The 27,986-nt window shown below is 39.9% G+C and overlaps 1 protein-coding gene across 4 annotated transcripts in view; it reads right to left on the reverse strand.

Moving 5' to 3' along the window:
* Positions 1 to 1,595: 1,595 nt before the first annotated feature.
* LOC135486659 (bifunctional heparan sulfate N-deacetylase/N-sulfotransferase-like) overlaps positions 1,596 to 27,986 on the reverse strand; it is a 70,426-nt gene continuing 44,035 nt past the window's right edge. For all 4 annotated transcript variants that reach the window (XM_064769671.1, XM_064769643.1, XM_064769652.1 and 1 more), the window contains exons 6-14: positions 22,399 to 22,584; positions 20,088 to 20,216; positions 17,235 to 17,417; positions 7,334 to 7,430; positions 7,026 to 7,149; positions 6,390 to 6,564; positions 5,873 to 6,043; positions 5,600 to 5,709; positions 1,596 to 5,184 (exon numbers count right to left, since the gene is read on the reverse strand). In XM_064769671.1, coding sequence (XP_064625741.1) covers positions 4,962 to 5,184; positions 5,600 to 5,709; positions 5,873 to 6,043; positions 6,390 to 6,564; positions 7,026 to 7,149; positions 7,334 to 7,430; positions 17,235 to 17,417; positions 20,088 to 20,216; positions 22,399 to 22,584 — 1,398 coding nt within the window. In that variant the 3' untranslated portion in view covers positions 1,596 to 4,961. The remainder of the gene's footprint in view (positions 5,185 to 5,599; positions 5,710 to 5,872; positions 6,044 to 6,389; positions 6,565 to 7,025; positions 7,150 to 7,333; positions 7,431 to 17,234; positions 17,418 to 20,087; positions 20,217 to 22,398; positions 22,585 to 27,986) is intronic.

Consider the following 27,986-nt stretch of genomic DNA (forward strand, 5'->3'; position numbering starts at 1 on the left):
ACGAATGTCGCTGTGGAGGCTCGTACATTTTAACTGAAGCACTAGTGTCATTTGGTGTCGACTTGGTCTGTTGTGACACTTGTACTCTTAGCATAAGAATTTTGTACCATGAAGAATCAGAGTGAGAAAAGGACAATGTCTCATTCAGTATTGACAGACACAGCTTTATTGACAATAGTAACCGTATGAGGGAATTTACTTCTTATGACCATTCTCACAAACTTTACAGAATGTGCAGAATGAAGCTGTGTAATAATTAAGAAATAATGTTGTATGGAAACATGTACATGTGCACATATAAATGTTGAAATACAGATATGAAATAAACGTAGCATTTGGTTATTTCCTTGTAAGATCATGCCTGCCGAAGCAATGGCTCAATAGTCCTGATGATGTACGAGCTCTTGGAGAATTCTTCTTCCAGGCAGGAGCCAAGCAGAAGAAGAATCATGGCCACCTTGCATTATAAGCCAAGTAACCCGGCATTTGGTTATTTCCTTCTAAGATCATGCCTGCTGAAGCAATGGCTCAATAGTCCTGATGATGTACGAGCTCTTGGAGAATTCTTCTTCCAGGCAGGAGCCAAGCAGAAGAAGAATCATGGCCACCTTGCATTATAAGCCAAGTACACTGGTCATTGCATTTGTCACCTGGCAGACATCAAAGTATTATGCTACATGTATGACAATGGGTGATGTGAATAAAGAGTAGCAAATGCCTTTTCTAAAACTCCATATACACTTACACGAGGCCATTCTGTACAAAATTGAAGTCGACGAATTTGCTAGTCATACCACCCAATTTCTCAGTTTTGGGGAATACCTTGCTGTGACATTCATGTCTGCTGTTATGGAGGTCTTCTTTGGGAGGGTAGGTTGTGACATTCTTGATTTATCAGGACAGACTCATTGAGGTCATCGTGATAAAGTTGTGATATCCGTGTCTGCTCTTATAGCAGTGTCTTCTTTGAGGAGTAGGTTGTGACATACAACCATTATTGGATTGCAGGGTCTTGCTGGGGGAAAACACGGTTTTGACATTAATGTCTGCTGTTGTGGAAGCCTTCTTTGGGAGAGTAGATTGTGACATTCTTGATTTATCAGGACAGCGACTCATTGAGGTCATCGTGATAAAGTTGTGATATCCATATCTGCTCGTATAGCAGTGTCTTCTTTGAGGAGTAGGTTGTGACATACAACCATTATTGGATTGCAGGGTCTTGCTGGGGGAAAACCCGGCTTTGACATTAATGTCTGCTGTTCTGGAAGTCTTCTTTGGGAGGGTAGGTTGTGACATTATTGCAGCACCTCGTTTAGGGTGTAATTATTTTGAGATATCCACGTCGGTCTGTTTTAATGACAGTGTTTTCTTTGGAAAGAAGGTTGTCACATCCATGTTGTGCTATTGCAGTCTTTCACTTGGGGAATATTTGGTTGTGACATTAATGTGTATCGCTACAGCAATGTCTCCTTCATGAGAGCAGGTTGTGACATCTTCAGGACTTCTAACACACAGCCAAGAACCCTCCGATTGTAAGATCATAACCAAGCCGAGAGCAAAGAAAGAAACATCGACCAATTTTCACAATAACCGATTTTATTATGACATACAACTTTTCAATACAAAACCCAACTGTATTAGTTATAAAATAATCCTTTCTCAGTATGATCTACTTACAACAGTAGATATTTTATTTACATATTTCAAAACCCTATTAACCCATTCACAAACACCATCCCTAAACTAACCTGTACAAGTACATAAAACGAGGTTCACTTCAATAAAAAATGAAAAATGTTAATATTCTTTTCCAAGTGCTTGTTAAGAAATCCATCAGCCCCCCCAAACATGTTCTGTCAACTAGCAAGGGACACCCACATGACGCAACATTGGGTGTCTTCTTGAAATGAACACTACATGTATAACGACCCAGATCATAAGTTACAGATAAATATAAATCCGCATTAAAATAGAATTGAAAAGCATGCAAATAATTTTCCAATCCTACCAAAAAAGACATTCTTTTTTTCTACCATACAATGCCAACTCATTAGGCTCCTACATGCAGTCATATTATTTTAACTAATTTTAAGTTGCACATCATTGAGAGATGAATTTACTGCACTTGAATTTGATAAATGTACTTTTCAGCAGATGCATTTACCTCGCTGTCTTTTGATTAAAAAGAATATGGATCAATAAGGCAAGTGTTTTGGAGTGAATTAAGTGTGAAATGGTTGGAGATTTAGGAAGATGTGTCTCCTTTCAAGAAGGCAGGAGCAAAATGCACTTTACCGCCTAACAAATACCTGTATCACCTCCGAAATCTCATTGGCATTTGAATTTTTTTGATTAGTGTTTTTCAAGAATTTCTCTGTATAATTTTGTAGCCCTACATTTGATATAATGTGATATGTGACCCACACTTGCAAAAGGGGATGCAGGTTGCATGAAGGATTAGGAAATATTGAAAGTTCCACTATGCCTAGTTGTGTCTAGAGACCACCAAGGCCACGTGATACAGCAAATAGGTTGCTCCTTCAAATTTTTTTCCGATTTAGAAACCTACCTTTGGACAAGGCTTTCTCTACTTTACACCTGAGAAAGTGATGTACATTGTACTCCCAAGTCCACATCTGGGTCAATCTTCAAGAGATTGTCATGTATCCTACATAAATTCGAACCAAATACACCAGTAGGGTGTTTTTCAGATAGATCAGCCCAAAGGTTCTGACCTCTTGTCACTGAGCTGTAATAGTTTGATCAAAAATAGGACACAACCCTGGGCAGCCGGCTTTTGTTGAGACTGTGAAAGAGCTATACTCTGTTTCTTCAGCCTTGGTTAGGCCTACTCTAATGGAATACAAGATACCCTTGTGTTATGCAACACCACTATCTTTTGGTAAATGTGATCTGGTCGCACTCCAGAGTACATGTACATTTACATTGGCCAGAACCATAAGAAACACGATACAAGTAATTTCATTTTGAAGAATTTTACTCGAAAGCCTCCCTTTGCCAGAGTGGATCACATATGAGTGGGTCTATCAAACATGCCCTGCATGCTGAAATCTCAACTCACATTGCCAATTTTCAACATTATTACAAGTATAAAGTCTACACTTTACAGGCAGTACAAAAAATCGTACAGAAAATAACACTCAAATCCACAAAAGTTTCACATCCACTATCATCAACATACAAAAATGATTTGTTATAATAGCGCGGTGTGCATTATAAAACAATGCACAGGCAAAAAAACAAGCTAAAGTAATTCACCTGAGAATCAGAGGTCCCGAATAAGGTGTACAACTTGAAATAGGAAAAGGATATCAACATGACAAAGTTGAAGAAGTCAACGTTGTTATCTCTCAAATTCTTGACCGTCCATCAGTGCTGAAGAATATTACAATAAATGGTCACATCAAAGGTTTTAACAACTCTGCACTTTTTGGTGACAATTTCTTTGAGCAAATTTTGGTAATTTGGCAAAAACTGTTAATCCTTTTTAAAGATTAATCTTTTAAAAAGAGTTCAGAGTTGTCCCTCTGACCCTCGGGTAAATCTGGGTATCATTCAATCTATACAAATCAATCATTCTATACAAATCAATCATTCTATACAAATAGAAAGATTATAGGAAAGGTAATGCCCTTTCCACATTATCAATTTCATCTTCGATTACATTATTGGATAATATCATATCCATTTGATAGATCAATCAAATGCTGTTCTATTTTCATAAATAGGTCATAACATGTACATCATACATACCAGGGCTTGGTATTTCAATAACTTGGCTAACAATTAATCTTGGTGTAAATTCTTCTCATCTGAGCTTTTATGCCAGCATCATGACACCAATGAACAGATTATCCCCAGGTACTAGTATATGCTATCCTATCAACCACACAACCATTCCTCTTATGCTATTGCTCATAAAATATGATCACTTTCAAATCTGATGTCATATTTTTGGATGAGAAAATTTTCCAACAATCAAAAATGTTCATAATAATCTCCACATGATGACTAAATATCAAACAAGATTCCAATGTGGCATAAAATTCAAAGAATCTCAATGAATCATATAAAGAATAGAAATTTCAATTCGGCTTGAGATTATGTTTATTTTCCGAATCTGACGAGGCACCAAAGTTGTATCAATAAATTATGATCCAGTAATCAAATCTTTTGAAAAGCATTGAGAATTATTTGATCACAGAAAATATTTGATTAAGTGAAGATTCTGAGGAAAATTTTTTAATAATCTGAATTCTCAATTTCTTTTCATTAGGCACCAATGATAATGGTATCAGCCAGAAACTTTTATAATAAAATCTCGTGGCAAGATCTGCTGGGTATATAGAGACATAGCTCTATAATTGATTAGCATGCCCGATAATATCCTTTAAGCTGAATGAAACTTTTGTTAATGTTTTTATGTACAAATGATGATGATGGCAGTTACTTTTCATCAAAATGCTGAAATGTCATTGTTCTGTTTGTATCAAAGCGATGGAATTATTGGAGGATGCTGCACCACACATCAAGCTAGCATGGCAGTGTACAGGTTAGGACATCAGACTCATAATCAAAGTGTAGTGGGTTCAAACCCCCGGCTGGTCATTGTTTTCTAGTTGGCTCTACTAATGGTATCACAAAACCCCCGGCTGGTCATTTTTTTCTAGTTGGCTCTACTAATGGTGTCACACGGTGCCGAAAAACAGCTCACTTCAACAGCTCACAGAAGACCAGCAATCCAAAAATCAATTGTTCGAATCCCAGTCAAGGAAATTTGACTTTCTGTACTTATTTCATTCTTGCTCACTGCAGGTCGAACTCAATAGGGCACTGTACAGCAGCATATCCTACCAAAAGCATCTAATCAGAGATACATAACAGTGAAAGGTGTTGCAAAGCACTTTGATTGTAACTAGAAATAGAAGTCTGACGCTCTCCTATAAAGCCTCGGCCAGTTCGTCTTGAAGCCACTCAGGTTGTGCCTGAGCAAGACGGCTGAGCAGCTTGGACAGCGCAACGTTAGCTTTCCTGTACAGAGACTTCAAGTACTTCTCCGCACGGTCTTCAATTGGAGGGTATTGGCGGCCCTTACTCCGACCCAGGCATTTCGTATGATCCCCATTCACCACTTGGCAGAAGAAACCCTTTTTGGGGTCATATCTGAAAGAAATGGAAGAACAGAACGTGAGAAATTTGAATTAAGATTTCAAAGCTTCTTTTCAAAACAAGATAATGCAAAATGAAATTTATGATTGTGTCACATACCCTAGTCACTCCCAGAACTAACTTCCACAACACTTTATTCCCCAAACATAGTTCCATGTTGGTTAATGCCAGACACCTGGCAAGAAGGTACATGTACATAGTTCATAGCATTGATATTATTTCATTCGAAGATGGTAGCTTGTTTCAACTTGTCACTTTGGAACATGTTACCAGTACAAGGGGCTCTCGAACCTAATAATGTTTAATACAAGATCACACTGACGAGTTTGGGAGTAGCGTGGTAACAAGGATGATTTAAGATCAGGAGGAGAATGCCCTGCTTACTAGACTGAGATTTTACTTTTCTTACCTCAAATATTTTGAATAATTGTAATACGGTTCTATTCTGAGAAATCTCTGGACTTTATGCATGACGGACACAGGATCTGACTTCAGCAATTCCCCATCCAAAATTAATAACTGAAAAGGAAAATTCACGTTATAGTCATGAAATTCGCCTATTTTGCGATCAGCGTCTGAGTGTCGGAGTTTTTGAGGGTAAACGAAATTGCTGAATTGAACTTAACAGTGAAGCTGTGATGAATGGATGATTCTGAGGACTATATATCCGAGAGAATCCTACCTGTTTTGGCGAATAGTAGTCGAGCCACCGCTCCAGGTGTTGAGCATAATACCCTGGATTCAGGCAGCGATGTCTAAGCGTACGGAGATCTCTTGGTGCATCATCTCCGGCCGTCACCACATCGTGGAAATTATACGCCAGCGCCGTTTGGTCCCCATGCGCTCGCATGTGCTAAACAGAGAGAAATCTCGGTTAAATCTGTTTTATTTTGACTTTTTTACTTGGTAAATATTCTTGAAAGTATTGTAAATCACTTCAAACAACTTGAAGCAAACTGTGATGTAGAAGTTCATAAGTTTAATTTGAGGTTTTTTGAGACAGCCCCCACAATCTCTTTGTTGCAGACGTCACTACAGTTGTCTGCAGAAGTTATGAAGGGCAGTGCTGACATCTAGAGTCCTTAACTTCAACTACAACTATAAACAACACAGCCTCCATCATAAATTTCCATGGGCCACAAGTCATTATGAATGACATAGGCCTTTAAAAACAGCTTGATTTGTGTAGGATGACTCACCTGATACCACGAGTAGGCCCGTTTGGATGGATTGATGAGAATTGTGATTAGCTTGGCGCGAGGGAGAAGTGCATGGGCTCGCATTGGCACCAGATCATAGTCAAAGTAGTTGGCGCTCTTCTCAAATATATAACTGTTCGTGGTATTTTTTGAATGTGGAAAAAACCGCATGTACCTGAAACCCCAAACACTGAAATATTTACTCATGTGATTAGTAGGGGGCGGAAGACCAAAGCTGGGCCATGACACCTGAGTGACGACAACGATAATGATGCAACAAGTGGCAAATCAACTCCACCTCTAGATATCCAACGACAACTTTGCCTGCAGGACAACTTCTGCAGCCACATAAGGTAATTAGGGAATCTTAAGCGATTTTTTAGCCTCTGCCATTGTGGAGTTGAGGTCCCCACTCAGTATTCCACCTCTCGTGTGTTTGTGTCACCACTATCGGCCTCTGAGCGGTCTAGAAACATAAGGGACAAGATCGCCTATTTCATGCACGTTTTCTCTGAGTGGCCATGTATGTAACTTAAGGAACAAGATGCCCTATTTCATGAAATTATTCTCAGAGTGCTTATATGAATGTGTCTCAACTTGAGACCAATACTTTACGCCTATTCTCCAGTTACTTACCAATCTAAGCCCCTGTAGTAGTTCTTCCCACTAAAGAATTGGACTTCTTCAAATGTCTCAGCGCTCTTGTAGTTGCTGAGGACGGCAGGGTGCATAGATAGGAATGTATACAAAGCTGTTGTGCCTGAAACATCAAACAATTTGTCGTGAAACATCAAGTTACGCGTCTGCTTGGGAATGGCTTGAGCTGATTAACTCTCGTGATTTACTCTTCACGCTCCAGCTTATTCAGGAGCACCAGTGCCAATACACCTCCGACATCAACCTCCCCATCTACTGACACTTTACAACCATTGATACAAACTCACCTGTTTTTTGTGGTCCAATCACAAGAAACCGTGGTAACATATCACAGGATTTATTGGTGCTCCATATGGCCATGTGGCGCTTATCATCGCATGGATTCTGCAAAGATACAGCGATAACAATCCATTAGTGAATGGTTGTGAATACAAATAAGGGGGGTGGCCTCGTATTAGATGGACCTTGGCAGCAGAGTTGTATTGACTCCTCTAATCAGGAAACTTCTCTATTTAGGACAGCACTTGTTAGTCCCAAGGGTGTCCTTGATAGAGAGGTTCTACCTTACGACCATATTCCTCCTCTATTGATCAGTCACCAGATTTGAATGTAGCATCCAGAAAATTTGAGCCCCAGGAATCACGGCTATTAACTAGTGAATAATTTACGCCAAACCTGAATATTCCTGTCTTTTTAAAAATAACCTAAAGGTTACAATTTTACTACAAAGGTGTTAATCACATTGTCAGAACACTGAAAAAATTCTATTGGTTTCTATGCAAAATAATCAATAATCAATAACCAATAATCAATAATGTATCCATGATATATGATCATGTTCATATGATTGTTTACTTTTGCTTCATATTGTAAATATTTTCCCGCAAAGATAATGTGCATTTGTGACTCGCTCTACCAAAACTAGGCGCTTATGTCGCATCTGAACTCGACAGGTTGATACGGACTTGTTGTTCATTTCCCTATTGTAGACCTTTTGTGAAATCTATTACAAACTGATTTGGTCACATTTCACAAAAGGTCTACAATAGGGAAATGAACAACAAGTCCGTATCAACCTGTCAAGTTCAGATGCGACAAGCGCCTAGTTTTGGTAGAGCGGGTCACATTTGATAACAATAACATCACGGTTTTAACAACTTCATGCTGAAAAACACCCACGAGGGAATATTCGCAAACCATAATTTTCCCTTTTTGCTGCCATGCTGACAGTTACTACTTGCAGTTACTATAAACTTTGGAGATCCCAATCAAACAGTTAAGTTCACAACTCCCATTTTCCATCGCTATGAGCAACAAGTTCATTCACTATAACTTAAAACAAGAACAAATGTAGTGGCATCTTGAGAGCAATCGGCAGGGAGAGTAATGACAATGTACAGAGATATAATTCTTCATGCGTGTACATTCATTATGCAACGATAGCATGGCAGATGCATGTCTTATCACCATCTTCAATAAAGAGTAATTGGAAGAGAGAGTAATGAGAATGGCGCAGAATCGTAACTCTTAATGCATGTACATTTACTATGCAGCGCCGGCTGGCAATATGCATGTTTTATCACCATCTTCTGTGAAAGTGAGCCGAGGAAGACATGAAATATGGTAATAACATGTCCAGTAGAAAGAAGGATGAGAGCATAGCGATAGTAGATAGTAGATAGCGATAGTAGAGAGGTTTAGATTTTGATCCGAGAACGAGAAAGTTCTTTTCTCTCTCTGTGGTTTAATACGACATCAAGTCGATCGCTTTGTATCACTGTTTCTGGCCAATGAAATAGCCATCGTCAAAACTCAACCTCGTTCTAGTTTCCAAACCAAATCTGATAACACCTTATTGTGCAGCAGCTTTAAATTGCATGAGAGATTGAGTGCGCATTTCAAACTATTTTGTCTAGAGGGCCTGATTCCTCTACAACAGCTTACGGCAGAATTCTCTCAATTTTGTATTCTACACTATTCGCTACAGCATGTATGAATATTTTCCCCATCTTTCTGCAAGCTCCACACATCATTAGCAGTATCTTCTGCCACCATTAACAATTCATATATTATGGCTCATTTTGACAATATCCAATTCGAAGTTATTCACGAGAATGTAATAACACGAAATCATACCATTCTGCATCATTTGCAGAGAAGTGTTACGAGATAGCTGTTTAACCCTTTTTTCACAAATGCTTTAATTGCCAAAATAATTTATGGGACTGGGGGGAGGCTTCTAGCCGTTCTAGCCAAACAGTCTAGGAGAAGGAAAACTCTGATACAAAACCAAAGTCCACCAAAGTCAGCAGGGTCCAGGCCATGTGGCTTAGCTGTCGGGACCATATGACAAAATATTTAGAAGATGAATATATGTGAATCACCTGTACCTGTTATCTATGGCTTCCTTTTTCTTGGACATACTGACAGTTCTGACACCCAAAATGAATGATGGAGAATGTCATGCCAAGCCTTATTCTTGTGAAAGATTCCATTAAAGCAACAGATAAAGAAGAAGTAATTGAAAATAAGACCAATCATCCTAGTCTTATCATGGATCACTCAAGCGACAATCGGACTACTAATGTCTGCCCTTGACCCCCAGCCAGTGCTGACTACCAAATGTCCATTGCGCCTAAACGCCAGGCCATCACAACAACAGACTGACATTTGCTGATATTATCCACATATCGTCAAATTATCTTATTATTTCTTGACAGGAGAACATAAAAATTTCATTTTTGATATACATTCTGTAAATAGGCTGGCCAGAGTGTTCATTATCCTGCCAAGCGAAAGAGTTATTGGCGCCAAAGTGAGAAGCAAGGTTCAGTGGTTCGGTCACGTTGTATGAGAGATGTCCAAGAGAGGCAGCAATGTTTGATGGCAAGTGATGCCAGAGTAAGGCTGCAGTGTGGAGTGCTTTGGTGGTTCAGACTGTGAATGTTGAGACATGAAGATGGCACTGCTTCTGTGATTGTATGGATGGTCACAGGTACAATCTTCGTGCTTGGCTCTTTCCTTGTTACCTCAGGCCAGTCACTTTTGCATTGCTGTAATTGCCAACAATATCATCAGACTGTAGTGGTTCCAACTGTTCCACAAAATCGTCCAAGCACCAGTCTTAACTGCCATTCTAACAACTATAACTCTTAAAGCAGACACGTATCAACATTACCCTGATGTGAGGGTGGCCCAATAACCATTCACTGCCATTCCGAATAACATCAAGCCCAACAACATTCCACAAAAGCAATTACATCGCCAATCCTATAGCTAATGCCAGGCTATCTTGTTTTAGGGAGAGGATGATTAGACAGTGTGACATTGGAAGAACATCGGCTGATGCAGCTGTGTCAGATGTCGAGTTGAAGATGGTGCAGGATCTAGAATCAGGCAGAAGAGGATAGGCAACTAGGCTGACCAGGAAAATAAATATGCAGTTACACACAATGATGTAGTGCAGTTATTATGTATGCAAATCAGTCATTGGGGGAAAAGGCAACAGACCACTGCTTACCAACAGAGCCCCACCTTAGTAGGAAAGGGGAAACCAAGCACTTGTCTCATTGATATATGATACAAAATCTCCACGTCGACACTTGGTCATCTACTCTGGTCAATCCTCACATCAACCATCCTCCTCCACGCATTTCTTACTGGTCGCGTGTCATCATATTGACCGTTTCCTTCTCCACCGTATTTCCCCAAATTTGCATGATCAGATATCTACGGGAGGTGTCGTCAGCTCAGGCTAATTACCGGAGAAAGAACGTCATCAGATCCCTCGTTCATTAGGAAAGGAGTCGGACTGTCTGAGATGGTTCTCTTGTTTCTTAGCCGCTTAATGGTTATCATTCTTTCATACCGGCTTGTTCACGTCGACTAAAGCTACAAATTATTTCTGAGAAGGACTCCTCTCTTTCACGCCCCAAAACAACTGTGTCTGGCATATCACCTATTCTTTATTAGCTTCCAATAGCTTTTTTGTTTAGGGATGGTTAACATATATGCTGGATGAGAAGAAATGTCAAATAATATCATGATTACGATCAAAGAATCATCCAAGAGAGGTGACAACCTTGCTGTCATCTCCATCGGTCCTGCATCAGCAAGAAGACACATCACCACTTGGGATGTTCCACCGATAATCACCTATCAAGTGACAGGAAATAAGCTACGAAGCTCGCCCTATCCTCATTCATAATACACATCGACCTTGCTGATCTCCCGAGACAGAAAATAGAAGCGTAAATCCTCCGGTGATCTCCAAGTTTCATCGACACCAAATGAAACGCGATCGGTGGATTAACAAGTCCATCAGAGGATAAAGACATCATAAATAACTACATAATTTACATATTTTTCTATCCCCAAACGGGAATTTGGTAAGTATGTGATCCACAGTTGGAAAATTAAGGCAGTAATTCTTTGAAATATTAGAAATTTGGAACATAAAAGCAGGTTATCAAATTCAAAAAGGAGATTTTTCAGTTGAATAATGATCTTAAAATTTCCCTTTAAGGAAACAGTTTACAAAAACAAGGAAGAGACTTCATTTCGAACCAGTCAAATCTGTGACAAGTACAATCTTTAAAACCATCACAAGCCTGATCAGCCAATCATGAAAATATGATTACATGCCAATCAAGTCTTTACAGCAACCTTTTGTCCATGTCAGCCTAACATGACCGCCCTCACCCATACTTTGATGTAGAGATGTATGGATAGAATGCACATCTAATCTGAGTGAAACCAAGTTGAGCGAGATTATCGTTTCAATGTCTTTGAGAGTTACCAGAGTTTACAAGAACTGATTAACAAGAGGCCCAAGGGCCTGGCACTCGGCTGAAATACATGGGTACAATGTACAAAACATGGAAAGTACCTGGTAGGTCTCTTTCAACCTCAATTTTGATTTGCCTAGATCACCCCACTAAAGTAGACTCTTGGACAAATAATGACAAAACATGCCATTAATGAGTGAAATTGAAGAGCTTGAGGCTTATGGCCTTTAAGAGTAAGTCAAACTGACTTTCGTCAGCTGAGCTAAAAATAACATTAGCCGATTCAAAGATATCAGGGAAAATTTAAATTAATTAGGTAGAAGATGTATTTCCTATGTTCCCCCTTGGCAAATAACCTCTGCGGAAATTAAATCTCCAGAGGAAATTGAACGTCAATATTAAGTGAAGTATTTCAGTATTCTGATAACGCGACTGTTGAATACCCACGACCATCAGGATCGAAAATGATGACATCTTCTGGCCGTTGGAAGTGTCAGGGTTCCAGGCGGCAAACTGGTATAAATGACTCTTTCTAAACCACATAGTCATTGGGATCAGCTGCGTCTGAACTTAACACCAACAAGAAAATGGAGATATAATCGTTAACGCGCCTACTTGGTTGTTACTTGATCTACCAGATAAATGGTGTTGGTCATTTGTATGGGAGACAGTGCTTGAAGTGACCGAAGGATCATGCCTAATGGGACAGCAACAGATGGAGTTTAAGTAACAAGCAAGACACAGAGAGACACTATCCCTCTCCTCTGTTACTCTTACTTGAAATACCGTCATTTGTCAGTGGGCCTATAGATTAGAAGCGACTGAGGACTCCTTAGTCTTTACGGATAAACTGATGGCCTGGTGTGGAATCAGACAAAACATAAACTCTTTCCTGCAGCCAAGATAATTTTTCATCTCGCGTAATCTAACAACTGTGCCATCGGATGTCCAAGTAAATTTTCCCAAGTTGCGCCGAAATGAATTGAGATACCACCTCTGATGTGTTCCTCATGATTGGATGGCCAGCGATATCATCAATCGCGGCATTCAAGAACATCTCAATCACTGGACCAGATGTCCCAGTTGTGGCCGCGGTTTTCTTCTGGGTAAACACACCGATCCAATAAAGGCGATTCCGTCCACGGGAATGAATCCATGGATCAAGTATCAACGTGGCATGCTGGATGCAACCGAGGAGAAGTACGATGTATAGAATTGCAATAAATATCTCATACAGACCTAGTCTGTGTGAAGAATGCCTGTCCAGCTCACATTACTGGCCTAGTGAAGCGGTGATATAGAAATACAATAATCATCCCACACTGATGTATCCATTCGTGGTGGGTTATCGTTTCCAATGGGGTATATTTCTCCCCGATATCAAGTATGTCTCTAATCTGGATGACTGGAGCCTCACTTTACACAAGTTATCTCAATATTACCTCTTTCAGAAGGATACAGTTGACTGGTTGAAAGAAATCAGGGATGAATAGAAACTCTATCTCTACCTCTAGAAGACCATTGTCAACTATTATTTAAGAAGAAACTCAGGCTGGAAGAGTTCCTGATAGGTAGCTTTTCAAAGATATCTTCACCAAGCTTAATGCTGCGCTTCCTCCAGACTTGTATTTTAGTTTTTTGGTATATGGATTGCAAAATGTTCCCAATGGGTAAAGTGGGGAAGATCAGTGGCGCAGTGGTTAAGAGCACCGGGCTCATAATCAGGAGGTCGTGGGTTCGATTCTCGGAAGGGTCACTGCTGTTTCGTCTTTGTGTCCTTGAACCAGGCACTTAACCCTACTTGCTTCTCTCCACCCAGGAGTAAATGGGTAACTAGCTGGCAGAGTTGGCACACTATGAATGTTAGTCCTGAGCGCTGTATAGCTGCAGCTCGGACCTGTAATACTCCCAGGGAGTAGAGCTTGAATCATGAATGTACAGGCCAATAGCTAGGGGTAATAATGTGAAGCGCTTTGAGCGACTGAAACCTGTTGGATTTAGCGCTATATAAGTCTCATAATTAAAGTGCCTCTTTAATAATTTGCAGCAAAATAGGTCTCTGGGTCTATTTGTCCCTCCCTAACCCCATCTTGCTCTTGGCAGGGTTGACCCTTTTAACCCCTTATATTCCTGACATCGATGTGGCTTACCAGTGGGACCATTTTAATGAAATTGATACCCGGGGTGATTAGAAAACAGAAAATATCCTAAGGTAATGTGACCGTATCATCCAGAGCTACTCCAGACATATCAGACTCGAGCCCCGTGAGACGGGTCAAAATTAGATCAGGTTCAGAGTGAAATAGAATCGCTATCTCACTCTGTATCAATACCCTCTCAAATTCAAGTCATGATTGGTATCAATAGTATGTGATTTGCTAACAATCTCAATAACTCTCTTTGTAATTTCTAATAATATCTCGATCCAAACTTTATAAATTATTCATCTCACTTCGTTCCATTCAATTATCGACTGAAGAAATGACAATCTGATCAGACATATATTTGGCAAAGACGATATTGGATTTTTCGTCAATTACAAAAGAAACCATTCAATCCATAGAAGTGGATATGGATGTGTCTGTATGGATCCGTGACGCTGTCTAAATGATCTGCTGGATCTGGAGCAACGCGGTGATAAAGCTATGACCCCTGACTCCCAGCATATCTGTTTTGTCCCAAATCTTAAACGACCAGCACATTAACGTCTTGCATGAAATAAGTGTGAAGTTTATTGATTCGTTTCACAGACGACGATCATTAACCGTGTCAGAAATAATTGATCGATGTGGGCCGGGGACCCAGGGGGAGGCGGTTCAGAGTAAGTCAGGTGCTGCGTGACAACATGTCAGACTTAATTCCTATGATCAAAGCATATTATCAGCAGTTGGCCAGCGAGGCGTGACCCTGGTAATAATAGTACCTGGTTTGGTGGTCTTGGTTGGGCGGTGCAAGGCCGCGGGGAGTCACGAGGCAAGTGGCAGAAGTAATTCGTGTGATCTTGGTTTGTGGTAAATGTAATAAGCTGGAAGAATGTTGGTTCCTTTGGCAAGGAATGTATTTTTGTCAAAGAAATCTAAGCTTACCCTCTCAACACGTTCCAATGGTCCATCTGGTTCTGGTGCCAAAAAAGAAACCTACATCCATGACGGATCATTTCGAAATCAACAAACTGGCCATTATATTAGAGTTATTGTCCTCGTGTCACATCCAATGACCACAATCTCCCGTCATGAGGAACAGAGGTCTCACGAGGATGCTTGATGGGAACCATCTCCAGGACATTACCACGCTAATCACATCAACAGTTAGCCAGAGCACTATCGTAACTCACACTATAGTTGCTTTTCCCCAGTGTCAACTCTCTAGAGTTTCACTTGCAGCTATTGTTACAGGAAACAAACAACTTTGGAGTGCACTGGTCAAAGTGATGCACTGTATTGGCAGCTGCTCGGTAGATACCTATTCTATGGGAGTTGGGTCGAGGACAAGGAAGGATTTCGAACCTATCACCCTTGGACCCTTGGAATGTGATGAGACTGACATAGAAATCAAGTTGCAGAAGAGAGTGAGCGGCCTTTGGAATGTGAGCCAAACCCCTCAACCAGTGCGCACCACTGCTCTGCCCTCATATCCTCTCGGATTCTGTGGCATCCACTCCCACTTCCTGCACTAATCCATGCACGATGATGGCTTCCAATTCCATCATGAACAGAATTCATTTTGGCAGAGTGAGGACTCGAGCTCATCCACGGCATTGCCGTGGATCATAAACATGGAGTAGCTCACGAACGACGTCGGTGGGATTATCGACAACGTCGGCAAAACCACCACTGCATAAACGAAATATTCATAAAGTTATTAACTTGTTGAGCTCCTTCTCATTAATTATCTCATCATTCATAACAGTGACCATAGTTATGCCAGTAGCCATTTGTCGAGTCCAACTTTCTGACTAGAGCAGATTTAGCAACAACCATGTTTTCTATCACATGCAGCGTAAGCTCACACGATACCTCAAGCCAAAACAAGCTGTTTTCCAATACAGAATGCGCACTCCACATTTCTCATAAACTTGGGGCTAATTCTTATTTCCTCTTACAATGTACATGCAGCTTTACAATATGGTATGACAATTAAAAGTAGTAAACATCCTGGAATACCATCTTTTAGGAGAATGTGCCCCGAGCTTCCAACAGACCGATTAAAAAGTTCACTACAGATTCTTCCAATATGCTTTGTTGCTGCAAACAAGCAGTATCTGTTCGCAGAACCATCACCTTTTTTTTCGAGACATACCGTATTCATAAAATCAATCTCAGATTTCCCAAGCCTACTGTACATGTGGTATTAAGATGTTCTGTTGCCATTGCCACCAAAATGCGATAAAATTGACATTTCTTTCAATAACTGCCTCTGGTGTCTTAGTCCCTATTGACACCTCAGTGACAGCTTTTCTATAAGAAAATTATGATCGAAACCAACTTCTGTTAACCTACATCAACGGTTACAGCCATTCTGTGATAGAATACCTTCTCCTAATGCTGTTCTGGGAATTTGTGGTATGCCACTAAGGTTGGCTGCAAAATGGGGTCGCATGGTCAAGGAACCCTGTCTGCAGTGAGACAGAGGGTCCATCACAAGCTACTCATGTTTCTCATTTGCATCTGCCTCATATCCTTATCTAACCTAACTAAGTTACTGCGCTACAATTGGCCTTGAATGGCAACTTAGTTACTTAATGCTTGATTCAGTTCCTCTGACCATTGTCACATCAGATTGAAGTGCTTCCTTTAATCAATGGTAGACTATAGGTTTTCCCCGGGAGCGGTGGTTGTCAGTTCGAATATATTCAATTGTTTGATCAAAATTTGCCTGTTCATGAAGTCGTAAAAACAAAGATAGTTGTCATTTTCATTCATGGCTAGTCTTTAGGGTATTGAGAAATGTCAGGTCTAGTATTGAAGTTTACCAGATGCTCACTGAATTGTAAAGACAGCAACCTTCGTTTTCATTCTTCTCCAACCAAGGTTTTGGTTCTGAGAATTTTCAAGCTGGGTACGGTAGAAGCTGATTTGGTGACGAGTCTTCGATGAGAAATGCCGGTGTTGAAATATTCATGTGATCCGAAGATAAACAAGACCACGGCTCTTTATGACGGATGTGCTGTCGTACACTGATCAACTATTCATTACCTTTCTGTCATGACGGAGTATAAGCATGCTTATTAACGAAAACACCAAACAACATATCTCATTAGTTATGATCTGATGAATGAGTAATGGTTCATCGGCGACCAAGTAGCATGCACCATCAAGTTCGAAGAGTTAATAGCCTGTATGGGGCAAGGCCAACCTGAGTAAGACTACTGCCCTCCTCTTAAAAATAGAACACTGCCTACCTGCCAAATTGGGTCCACCTCTTCTGGATACATCATGAAATACTTCCTGGCAAGCTGGAGTGGAGGAATTGTCTTTAGCTTAAGATTGGTCCAGCACTGCACGAATTTCACGACGCTCTCAAATGTGTAAATTGCCAGGCGATCATTGCCGTAGTTTGACATGTGCGTCATGAAAATGTTGATCTGGAAAGAGTAAAAGGAACGGTTGGTAAGAGGAAGCTTCCAATAAGGGCAGGCAAAGAAAGGGGACATAACTCTAGCTTTCAGCAGCAGAATAGAAGAGCAGGTAATGGTGTAAAACTTGAAGATCACTCCGCCCTTCACAATCTCTGTAGTACCTCAGCAGCTTTATTAGATCGAGAGAAAAAAGCTTTATGATGTCAACCAAAAACAATAATGTCCACAATACCATCACATTCATTGCTAATGAAATAATTCCTTCTTCATCATCCACGCCAACCAAGCGAATGCGCCAATTCATCTCACCGAGATATTTTTTCCCAATGTCGTCAAGACTTACTTATCCTGTTTCACACTCGGCGCTTCCTTTCACGGTGTGTGGACATGATTGTTTTCTATATTTGGCAACAGAATTATTTCCACTACTTTCTGGTTCGTATTTTCTAAGATGAGGCAGCCATTTCATCTATTTGAATGACCGAAGAAGACTACCATGGGGTTTACACTTAGCGAACTTACTGGGGCCCAACGGTTTATCAGGCAACTGAAGATGGAAATACTTTTATTTCGTATATAGCACTTTATGATGCACAAATGAAACCATTCTGTAGAACTCAGATAAGGTGTTCAATCAGCGCTACAACCCGAGCATTTCGGACTGGTACCCATTTTAAGACCTGGGTAGATTTAGGCATGTAAGGCAAAGAGACCTGCCCATAGTCTCACGCCAGCAGTGAGGATCAAACCAGGGACCTCTTAACTGCTAGTCAGCCACTACACCACCGATGATTTCACATACCCCAGAATATGTCTGTGACTCGTGCAACAAGGAGACAAGCCATCCACTGACTGTTCATAGTGTTTGATATAGGAATACGGATCAGGCGGGATGTAGTCATTTGATCAACATGTTTATGATCAACAATAAGCCTGTGAAAGTCTGGCAAACTCGATACCTAAGCTACAAAGCTTTTCACCACTTCCAGTACCAGTACCGGTATCACAGATTTCAAATCCAAACAACACATCAAACATGAACAAAGCCTGTCGTCTGCTATTTCACAATTTCAATGAATCAATCTGGGTTGTTAATCTGAAAGCTGTATTGCTTTTACACTGTTAAATCAACTGAAATTCATTATAGGAAGGAAAATATCACGCTTTTGATATAAGATACATGTAGCACTAAATTATTCAGCGATCTATAAACACAGTTCATTTTGAAATTGTTTGTGTGCGTATTGAAATTCATCTGACAGCTAACAATTAATCATCAAAGCAAGTGAAAATTGTGTTCAATTTACTAGGAAGTATCAAGTTTGAATTCGATTAAAACAAAAAACTTTCATCTCGGAGATACGAGAAAATTAATCGGAAACTATTTTTTGCAATTTTCTTAAAACAAGTTGTGAATTGCAGAAAAAAGTATTATTTTCTATTACTCCATGGCATGAGAAAACTAACTTACAGTTGAGTTAGCGTTATGTTATGGTAACATTCTTCAAATCCATTAAGTTTGCAAGCAAGCATTTTTTTAACATTCAGTAGTTTGCACTGAATAATTGTTAATAACTCCAGCATCATGTTGAAATTAACAATTACTGAACAAAGTAATATTTTTTCCAGCTGCGAGTCAAACGATGAAATTGTCTATCATATTCGATGTGTATGTACTATTAGGAAGTTTTGAAGAACTAATTGTTATCTAATTAATTTTTGGGCTGGCTATTGTGTCGTGGGTTTGAAGCACAGAAAGATATGAAGAAGTATTGATGGATACTAGAAGACTAATTGTTCATTGCTACATCGCCAGTGCACATCACTCAACTGCTCACAGCAGTGAAATTGTTGAGAAGTTATCTCGGGTTCCGTGCCATATGGCTGCCTTGGTTCTGTCCCCGTTCTCCTTCTGCAGTCACATCAGTCCTTCCCCAGTTTCGAAAAGTTCAAACTCAGTCACAAATTAAAAAATCTTAACAAACGGCGGACGTATTGACCTTTAACTCATGCTGCGCTCATAGTGGTTTCACCCTTTGATGTAAGTCAATACACCAAGATCAATTCTCCAACGGATACTTATAGAGCTCACAAATGGAGCATCGCTGTTTGCCTTCCATCCGTAGGCTATATAAGCACACGTTAATTCAGCCTGTGATGAAACTGAAGACAAACAACAGACTATCCTATAGTTTCAGTTCAGCTTTAAATCAAAACTATCCACAATCTTTGCACCAGCGAACTGTCTCAGCGCACAATTACAGCTCAACTGAAGGAAGTCTCCCAAGTTGATCATGATATGTATTTGCCAAGTAATTAGTGAGCTTGGCTTTCGCCCGAAGGAAATCACATTTATAACACTATTGATTGTTTGTATCGTTATCAAAGCTACCCCTTCAGGCGTTGTCCTCGCTCCGAGCCCCAGTGTCCAATTAATCCCAGACAATTAGCAAAGCCGACCAACTTTCAGTGATTAACCCTATACACTAATTTGCTATCCATCTTATTGGTTCCAGAAGCTTGCAGTCAGATGTCAGTTCAGATCAGGCAGCACAGTAAGCTGTTTTCAGTCTGTGTCCTTTCCTGCCCTGCCTTTCAGATTCTTGGCTGAAACAACAGTTACGGCGCAGTTCCCCTTAAGAACGCTCGACTACTTTGAGTACAACAAATACTTACTGGGTTATTTAGAAAAGTTTGGAACAACTCGCCACCTCGTATACTCATATCCAGCTTCCTTGGACCGCCCTGGTATTTGTCCAGGAAGAGATTGTGTGTGAACAGCCCGCACGTCTGCCTGGGTAGCACCTACAAAGATATGAAAGAAGAGATTCTGTGAAAGTGGTAACGAAGGGCCGAAGCAGGAGGGGGTAAATCCACACTAAGTGTCACCAAAATGGGCCTACTTGCAGATTTTAAAATTTGTCTTTCAGGAGCAAGTTAAGCCACAGTGAAGTATTCTCCCCAGATCAAATAGCTTGTTACAGAACTAAAAAGTTGGGTTTTCTCAGTCCAGTATATCGCTGTTTCTTCAGTTCTGACAGCGATGGCCAGGTCATAGCTTTTGACCAGCACAAATCAGTATTTTCTAAGGTATCCACCGTTAACGTTCGGGCAAGAAGATCATGGTAAAACGGATATTTGCCTGAGGGATCATGTGAATAAGATATGAAGCCTCGATCGTTTGAAGTTTTTCTTGACTAGATACACTGCCCTTTTGAAGATTTTCACCACATGCCTCGAAGGTGCGCGTGAAATTCATCTCCAAGATTGATCAGAAAATTGCGGAAGCAACATGAAACCATGCGGATATTATTGCGGAATTTCATAATAAGGAAATTAGAATTAGAATTTCAATTTCAAACTGACAGAAAAGAAAACGCATCATCTTTGGTAAGAAATTTATGATTTCAATTCGAAATTGCAAGAAATCCTATCTGGTTTAGAATCGGGGTTTTTATTAACGATATGACATTACAACTTTTATGTTTTATTAAGCGTTGGCAACAACACAATAAAAGTGGTGTAGCTTTACAAAGATGATATGTTTCCTTGCCGATATCAAAATAATGAAGGGAATATTGTTGAGGGAAAAAAGAGCACGGAAATTTATTAAAGTATTGAATTGCACAAGGGCCCAACTCCAGCACAAAAATCGAATCATTGAATCAAGGAAATCCAGGATTCTACTGTGCTTTGGTACACTTTCATGGAATATTTGAATGGGGGGGGGGGGGGGTGGTATAAAGACCTTTTAAATGAAATATCAAAGATGTGTACCACTGCATGTAACTTGTTGAAACATTTCCCATTATTGACAGAAAACCTTTCACTAGAGAAAGCCATTTCCTCAATTCGTATTGCCATTACTCTGAAGTAGTTGTTGAGGATAAATGGAACAAAACCTACTTGACGTAAATGTACTCTTGTCTCAATTAGATTGAATGTGATATCTGTAAATGGGTCTGGTGCTTGGAGATGGCAGATTTAATGGCGAATTGAAGAAAGCGTTCACAGAAATATCACGCCTGATAAGGTATATGCTAACCCAGAAACAACTGTTGCCAATCTTGTCAACTCGCAAATTAGCAAAGAATAAGTCATCAGAAAGTTTCCGCATTTTGCTAAAAGGTTTGGGCTTCCACAACAATGGAGCTGTCATCAATAGGTTATTTTTAAATTTAGCAACACTGCCTCTCATGTTTTAGTCATTGTTGCATATTTATATAACACAGAAGTAGCAATATTTCACATGTTTCATGACTTCAAAAAAACCTGGTTGTGTATATATACTGTAGGTTTTAGGTACCGTTATGAACTTGGCAAATGAAGCATTAAAGGTAGCCTGACTGTAGTTAATATTGCACCACCAACCAGAATAGAGAACCCAGGCTAAAAACTTGGTCGTCACTTTTTTTGCAGTCATTGCAGGTGCCAGCAATGACCAGTTCTTGTTGCCATTCCCTGCAATGACCACTGCAAACGAGATAATTTGGTCTCGTTGCTGCAACAACGATCTCAGGCTTGTGATACCAGACACGAAGGAAATATTGGCAATATGGCAACGTAGCTTATGACTCTTGACCTATCTCTCTCACTGTGTGTTATTTGCACTTGAATGCTTGCTGACTTGTTATCATGTCCGGGGAAGTTATTGAGACTGCCCTGGTACTTTGAGATCGCTCAACATCAACATAGCTGTCGTTTTTGAAGGAAATGCGTTTTTGCTTTTAAGGGTAGAGAGACATGACACATCAGTTTTTGTTTGTCAAGACAAAAATGTTTGATGCTTGGAAGCATGTTTCATTAATGGTAGATCTTGCACCTGTAAATCATCCACTGGTATGCCAGGACTCATCCTTCAGAACAAATCATCCAAATTTCGTCTATATCTTGTTCACTTGCTCTGTATTCAAAACATGTATTTCAAACAGAGGGTATTGAATGAATCGTGGGTCACCAAAACCAAACACACAATTTCTGTACCTACCTTAATACTTTTATGTATAAACCCCCTCCTGAACCTGGCTGGCCTGAGATGGGGGTACTCCTCCGTGCTGGTCACCTGAACCCCCCAGACCTTCTTCCAAGCCTCGTAGAGGGGGTCATGGATCGGGAAGACACCGGAGTGATGGGGGGCAACAGCGTAGGACTGGTTGACAGGGATATCATTGTCCTGCAAAGAAAATTGGTCAAATTGAGACTAACATTTATTTACTGCTTTGTTTTTCTTCATATTTTAAGCAGTTTGACAAGGCACATGGAAAAAGAGGAAAACTTTTTAGCCACCTTTTTTCAGGAGAAAATGACAATCAAGACCAGTTTGACCTTAGTGATGACAAGAAATTGCAACTAGTTCTATTTCTAACTTGTTATTTCTAGAGTATTCTCGAAGTTCTTAAATCGACTCAAAATGCCAAACTTAAATCTGGTCCACAAATCTGACATTCACTATTTATACTCAATATAGACTTCAAATGTCAAAGCATTTGCGTTCAACTTCTATTTACAACAAGAGAGAGTATTTCTGGAAAAAGAGTTTGGAATGTGAACTAGAAATAGCCAAGTCAGTTCTCGTGGTTAAGGCTTTAGTTCGGTTTGATTTATCAACAGCTAATCCTAAGATGTCCTTGAAGAGATATTCCAACTTAATGATAATCTTGCAAAATGCCACAGGTCAAAACCATATAAAACTGCCACAAATCTCGACAGATTGAAATCTCTAATTGAAATGCATTCTGTGGCTACAGCCTCGGGATTTAAATGATTATATTTCCTTCACAATTGTTATAATGGAAAATAAAGTGGAATCAATTTCAATTAAATTTTGTAAAACTTTATGGAGAAGTTTTGACAGTTTTCATAGCTTTGAGAAGGAAATGACAAGAAGTTGGAAGGAAATTAGAAATATTGGCTTTCTTTGGTTCAGAATTCAAACCGTAACAGATGATAGACTTTTGATTATCATGAGATTTTCTGACCTTAAGGTACAAATATCTAGAAATGTACCAAAAATACCATGGTTTTTATGAACGAGGAAGCGTGTTTCCCAATGTTCATGCTTATCCGACCACCCTTTGACAATGACAAATAACTTAGATTTGTGATTTAAGTTTAACAATGACATTCAATAGCACGAGATGTGGTGTTAAGAAATCCCTAAAGGCAGCCAATCATTTCCACTCAATGTCAGGAACATGTGTGAAAATTTCAAACCCAGTGAAGATGAAATTACCCTCTATGCGTGATCAATGTGTGATGTTTTTGCAGTAGTGATGGAACAATGTTCATGAAATTGACACCACTTATGAAAGAATAGACCGTGAAATACTCAAATAATAACAAAAAATTTAAGATTCGTGAGCGAAGTTTCATTCTGTCATTGAATGGCATGAGACATGATGATAGGAATCCCTCAGGACAGAAAGATCATTTCCACAATCTGCCAGAAACATGCTAAGAAATCTCACCCGATATGAAAACCGAGGTAAGATCAAATTGCCCAGTATGCATGTTCAGAAAAGTTTTCACCTCCCCAATGAAAGTGACACAACTTTTAAAAGCAACTGCGTAAATCGAGCACAACTGATGTCTGAGGTGGTTTGCTCACAGCTACAGTCACGAAACCCATTCTGACTCGTACTCTGAATAAGAAAAGGGAACTCGAAAATAGTGCTCCAATGAAAGTTTAATAGTGCCGAGATTGCCATTAGAGTGGCACATTTATCATTAATGTTGAAATATCAATACACACCCGGACAACACTTGTATAAAAGCACAGAACTCCTCAAAGCAACTGTCAATCTATGATGTATAACCTGAAGTAATTCTCTCGAGCACGTCAATCCAACTCAATGAAAGTAGAGCGTGACAAATTTTCCATCATAATTTTACTCTCCACCAAAGAAATGGAATACAACACGAGGAATCTAAGTTGTTTGATAGTAAGAAATCACCTGAAGGCAATGTTATTCATATCTTACATTTTTCCTGATAGAAGTTGCTGATGTGTACAATAACTCGTACTGTTTTTTAAATGCCAAAGGTAATGTTTATGTCTCAATTGAAAGATCAATTTCTGTTCTTCAGATGTTTTGACGCTGTTATATATAGTGAGTGATGCAATTTGCAAGTTTTTAAGAAGCATGAAACCAGAATTGGAATTATTAAAGTAAATATAGGTATATACATCTCATAATAGATCAGTCTTACTTGCAAGAATCCTTTAAATGAGCATAGATACTCCAAGCCTGAAACAAGGCACTTCCACATGAAGCTCAGTAGGCGTTGCTGTGCCATATGCCATCCTCAAAAACCACAAAAATATAAAGCAGTTTCCCCTAGAATCTACCATTTGAGAGTGCATGAAATGCTATTAAATGAAGAGGCCTCAAGCCTTATTGTTACACATTCTATATATTCTGTGGCATTGATAGAAGCTTTAACCACAAAAACAAAGTGTTTCTTCTTTCAGAACCAGAGCCCTGTAGAATACTGAATCAACCAGCTTGAATGCCTGTGGTCTTGTGCCACACTTTAATTTCATCCAGCATCTCAAAGAGCGCACACAAAGCTTATTTAACTATTACTCAGAGCATGCTTTTAGAAATAAAATATCGTAAAGGTTTGTGGCAAGAGCGTGGTATTCACAATACTTTGATGAAATCTCCGAGACAAAGCATTCATATGGAACTTCAGAAACAAAGGTAAGTGGTAATAAAAGTTTCATCAGACAAACTGTGAATACTGAATGTATCCCGCCAGCCTCCAATCATGTGAAGTGTTGGCTTTGATAAAAACCAGTACACACTGGGTATATAGGAATTTCAACAACTTTTATTCTTGAGTTGACAAACATTATGGCATTGTGATGACATAGCATGCTGTATGTTGCTGCAAAGGGTAAGAGAGGAGACAAGATTGGCTTTGTGGCATGTCGCAGACATCCCGTAGCATTCCGATTATCACCCTGAATGTTGAAGAAAGTAGAGGACTGTTGACATTTTCATCTGTGATGCGAACACTTACTGTCGGGAAGCCTCATCAGCATTTAAGATTCTGAGCATCAACCTCGAGGCAAAACAAACCAATGGAAAACTGTAGATGAGGTGACACTCAGTTTGCAACTGACACAAACTGAAACATACATTAGCTGGATGTTTTCATCTTGAGCACAAGTGCAGTGACATAAAAGCATCATCATCACCATTATGTTCCTAACCTAACCTCGAGGCTGACTACATCCTACAACCCCATAAATTTCTCCACATGTTATGACAAGAGATAACAGAGACGACATTGCACTTCCCAATCTTCACCAACCTACCGCAGAGGCAGAAAGAGGCATTATTAAGCCATTAACATCAGACCGTAGCAACTTGAAATAGATTTTAGTCCTGCTAAGTTCAGAAACTCCAGTGGGAAGGGATTAACCAAACCTAAAGATAAAGGTTGCGGGTTTCATTTTACATGGAATTCCAATCCAAAGCAGTACGAAACTTGCAATAAAGAAGACTTAAAACGGAATCAGATTTCTAGCAAATATGCCTGGCCTGATAAACTTCTTTCCACTCTGAACATATCGAGATAAAACAGGGTTTGATTTTTGTAAGCTGGCAAGATACTTTAGCGAAGCTTTTAAGGTACATATCTGCATGCTTTTTTAAGCTTGAATGATATTACTCCAGGGTAATGTTATGCAGAATACTAGTATTACCCTACTTGTTTGTGCGAAACATCAAAAGAGCAGCCATACTCAGAATAGTAGAGATGACATGAATAGAAAGATGCCAAGATCAAACAAGTCATCCTGCTTAGCTGTAGCAAGGAAAGTGGAAAGGAACCTCTTTCAACTTGGAGGTCATTTTTCTTTCACTGTCCAAGGTCTGTCTCAAAGTACTTAAATCTGAACAACTGTGTTTACACACTCTAGCTGCAGGTTTAATACATTGCTCCTTTTGAGCTGGAGGGACCTGGGAGCTAGAATTCTGCAAAGACCAGAACATGCTAACATTTGACCAATTCCAATCATACAACTCTAGACCAATATCCAAGTTTGCCAAGTTGCCATTCCGCCTGCCCTAATCTCTGTCAACCTATCAAAGACTTTTGATTTGTGAGTTTCACAACCTCGCTCATCTCACACAGCTGCAGAAATTCATCCCCCAACGCAGAAGGGTAACAGAGGTGGATGCAACATGAGACCATCAGCATCAGAGCTGCCCCCATAATCCGCTCCATGTTCTTCATAATCCCCAATTCTACATCTGCTCATTTCCCCAATGCACTCCCTGATTGCAGAATGACATCACCTAATCGTTCCTTCATTATCTGTACTGTTCGGTCTAGGCGTAGAATTCTCTCCAAGAAGACAATAAATAAGGAACTACAAATCTCCTTCTAATCCTCGATGCACAATCAGTCTGATGTCCCAAAGGCACAAGTCAAACCTGATGACATATTTTTACCAGTTGCTCCATGCTGTTGACACAAGAGTGCTCTACTCTAACATTTCTAGTCTAAGGTACCCAATTTGACCTTTTCTGCAAACTTGTAGTTGATATAAACAATACAAGTTTTGTCCAATAGTATCTTTCACTAATCCCTACGGTTGCTCAAATACCCAAAGCTCCTCTATATATGACATTTCGATATGAGCATGTCATCTGAGTATGTTTTTTTCCTATCCTTGGTAATCCATGTCATGATTGTGTCCGCTGTCATTTGCAGCTTAGTAGTTATCATGTCTCCTGTTGCATCTAGAATAGACTGTCAAGGCAACTCCCTACAGATAAGAAATAGAATTGACGTCATTCCCTGTCTGCCAACACAGGCGTCCTCCACAAATGTCACGCGAAACCCACACCAAAGGGGGACTTTTAGGAGCAGATCAAAAGGTCATCAATAACCTTCAAACTCTAACGTGGAAAGAACTTCAGGTGGGATTTGACCAACGGCTTCTGCATCAGCCATCAAGCCGTGTCAGCAATCAAGCGCTCCAACAAATATCTAATGCTCAAGTCAACGCAAGGCAAGGCAACAATGAAAAAAAATAATGTATGCCAAACGCGGTCTGACAGAAGACAATGGACAATAGATGAGAGCATAGACGTGGAACCATTTGGTGACAACATGAAAAGGCTTTCAGCTTCTACCAGGAAAGGAAAATCAGGTACTGTTTACCAGTTTGGCAAAGAAAACAGGTAAAGAAATCTTACTGTATCAGATGTTGTAAGATGCGATTGTGTTATCACTCACGATAAAAGGGAACGCAGACTAAGAGATCCAAGTCATCTGTCAATAGTATCAGAGGAACAGACAAAAGGTCATCAGAGAGATACCTTAAGGGAGTGATCTTTCTGGGCTGTAATTGGCGGGATACCATCGCATTGTACAAACTGCAACTATTCCTTAGCTGGTGATGCCGGTTCAACAACCAAGTTTTAGCCTTTACTATGAGAAATGTTTAACTGACCACAGGGATGTCATAGTGTCACAGTGTTCCTCAACTACTTTAACAATCAGTAGGTCGTTCAAACTTTTCCATGAGTGCAGCTGTAATTGGCAACTCTGCTTCAA

Source organism: Lineus longissimus, chromosome 1, assembly GCF_910592395.1.
Source record: "Lineus longissimus chromosome 1, tnLinLong1.2, whole genome shotgun sequence".
NCBI lineage: Eukaryota > Metazoa > Nemertea > Pilidiophora > Heteronemertea > Lineidae > Lineus > Lineus longissimus.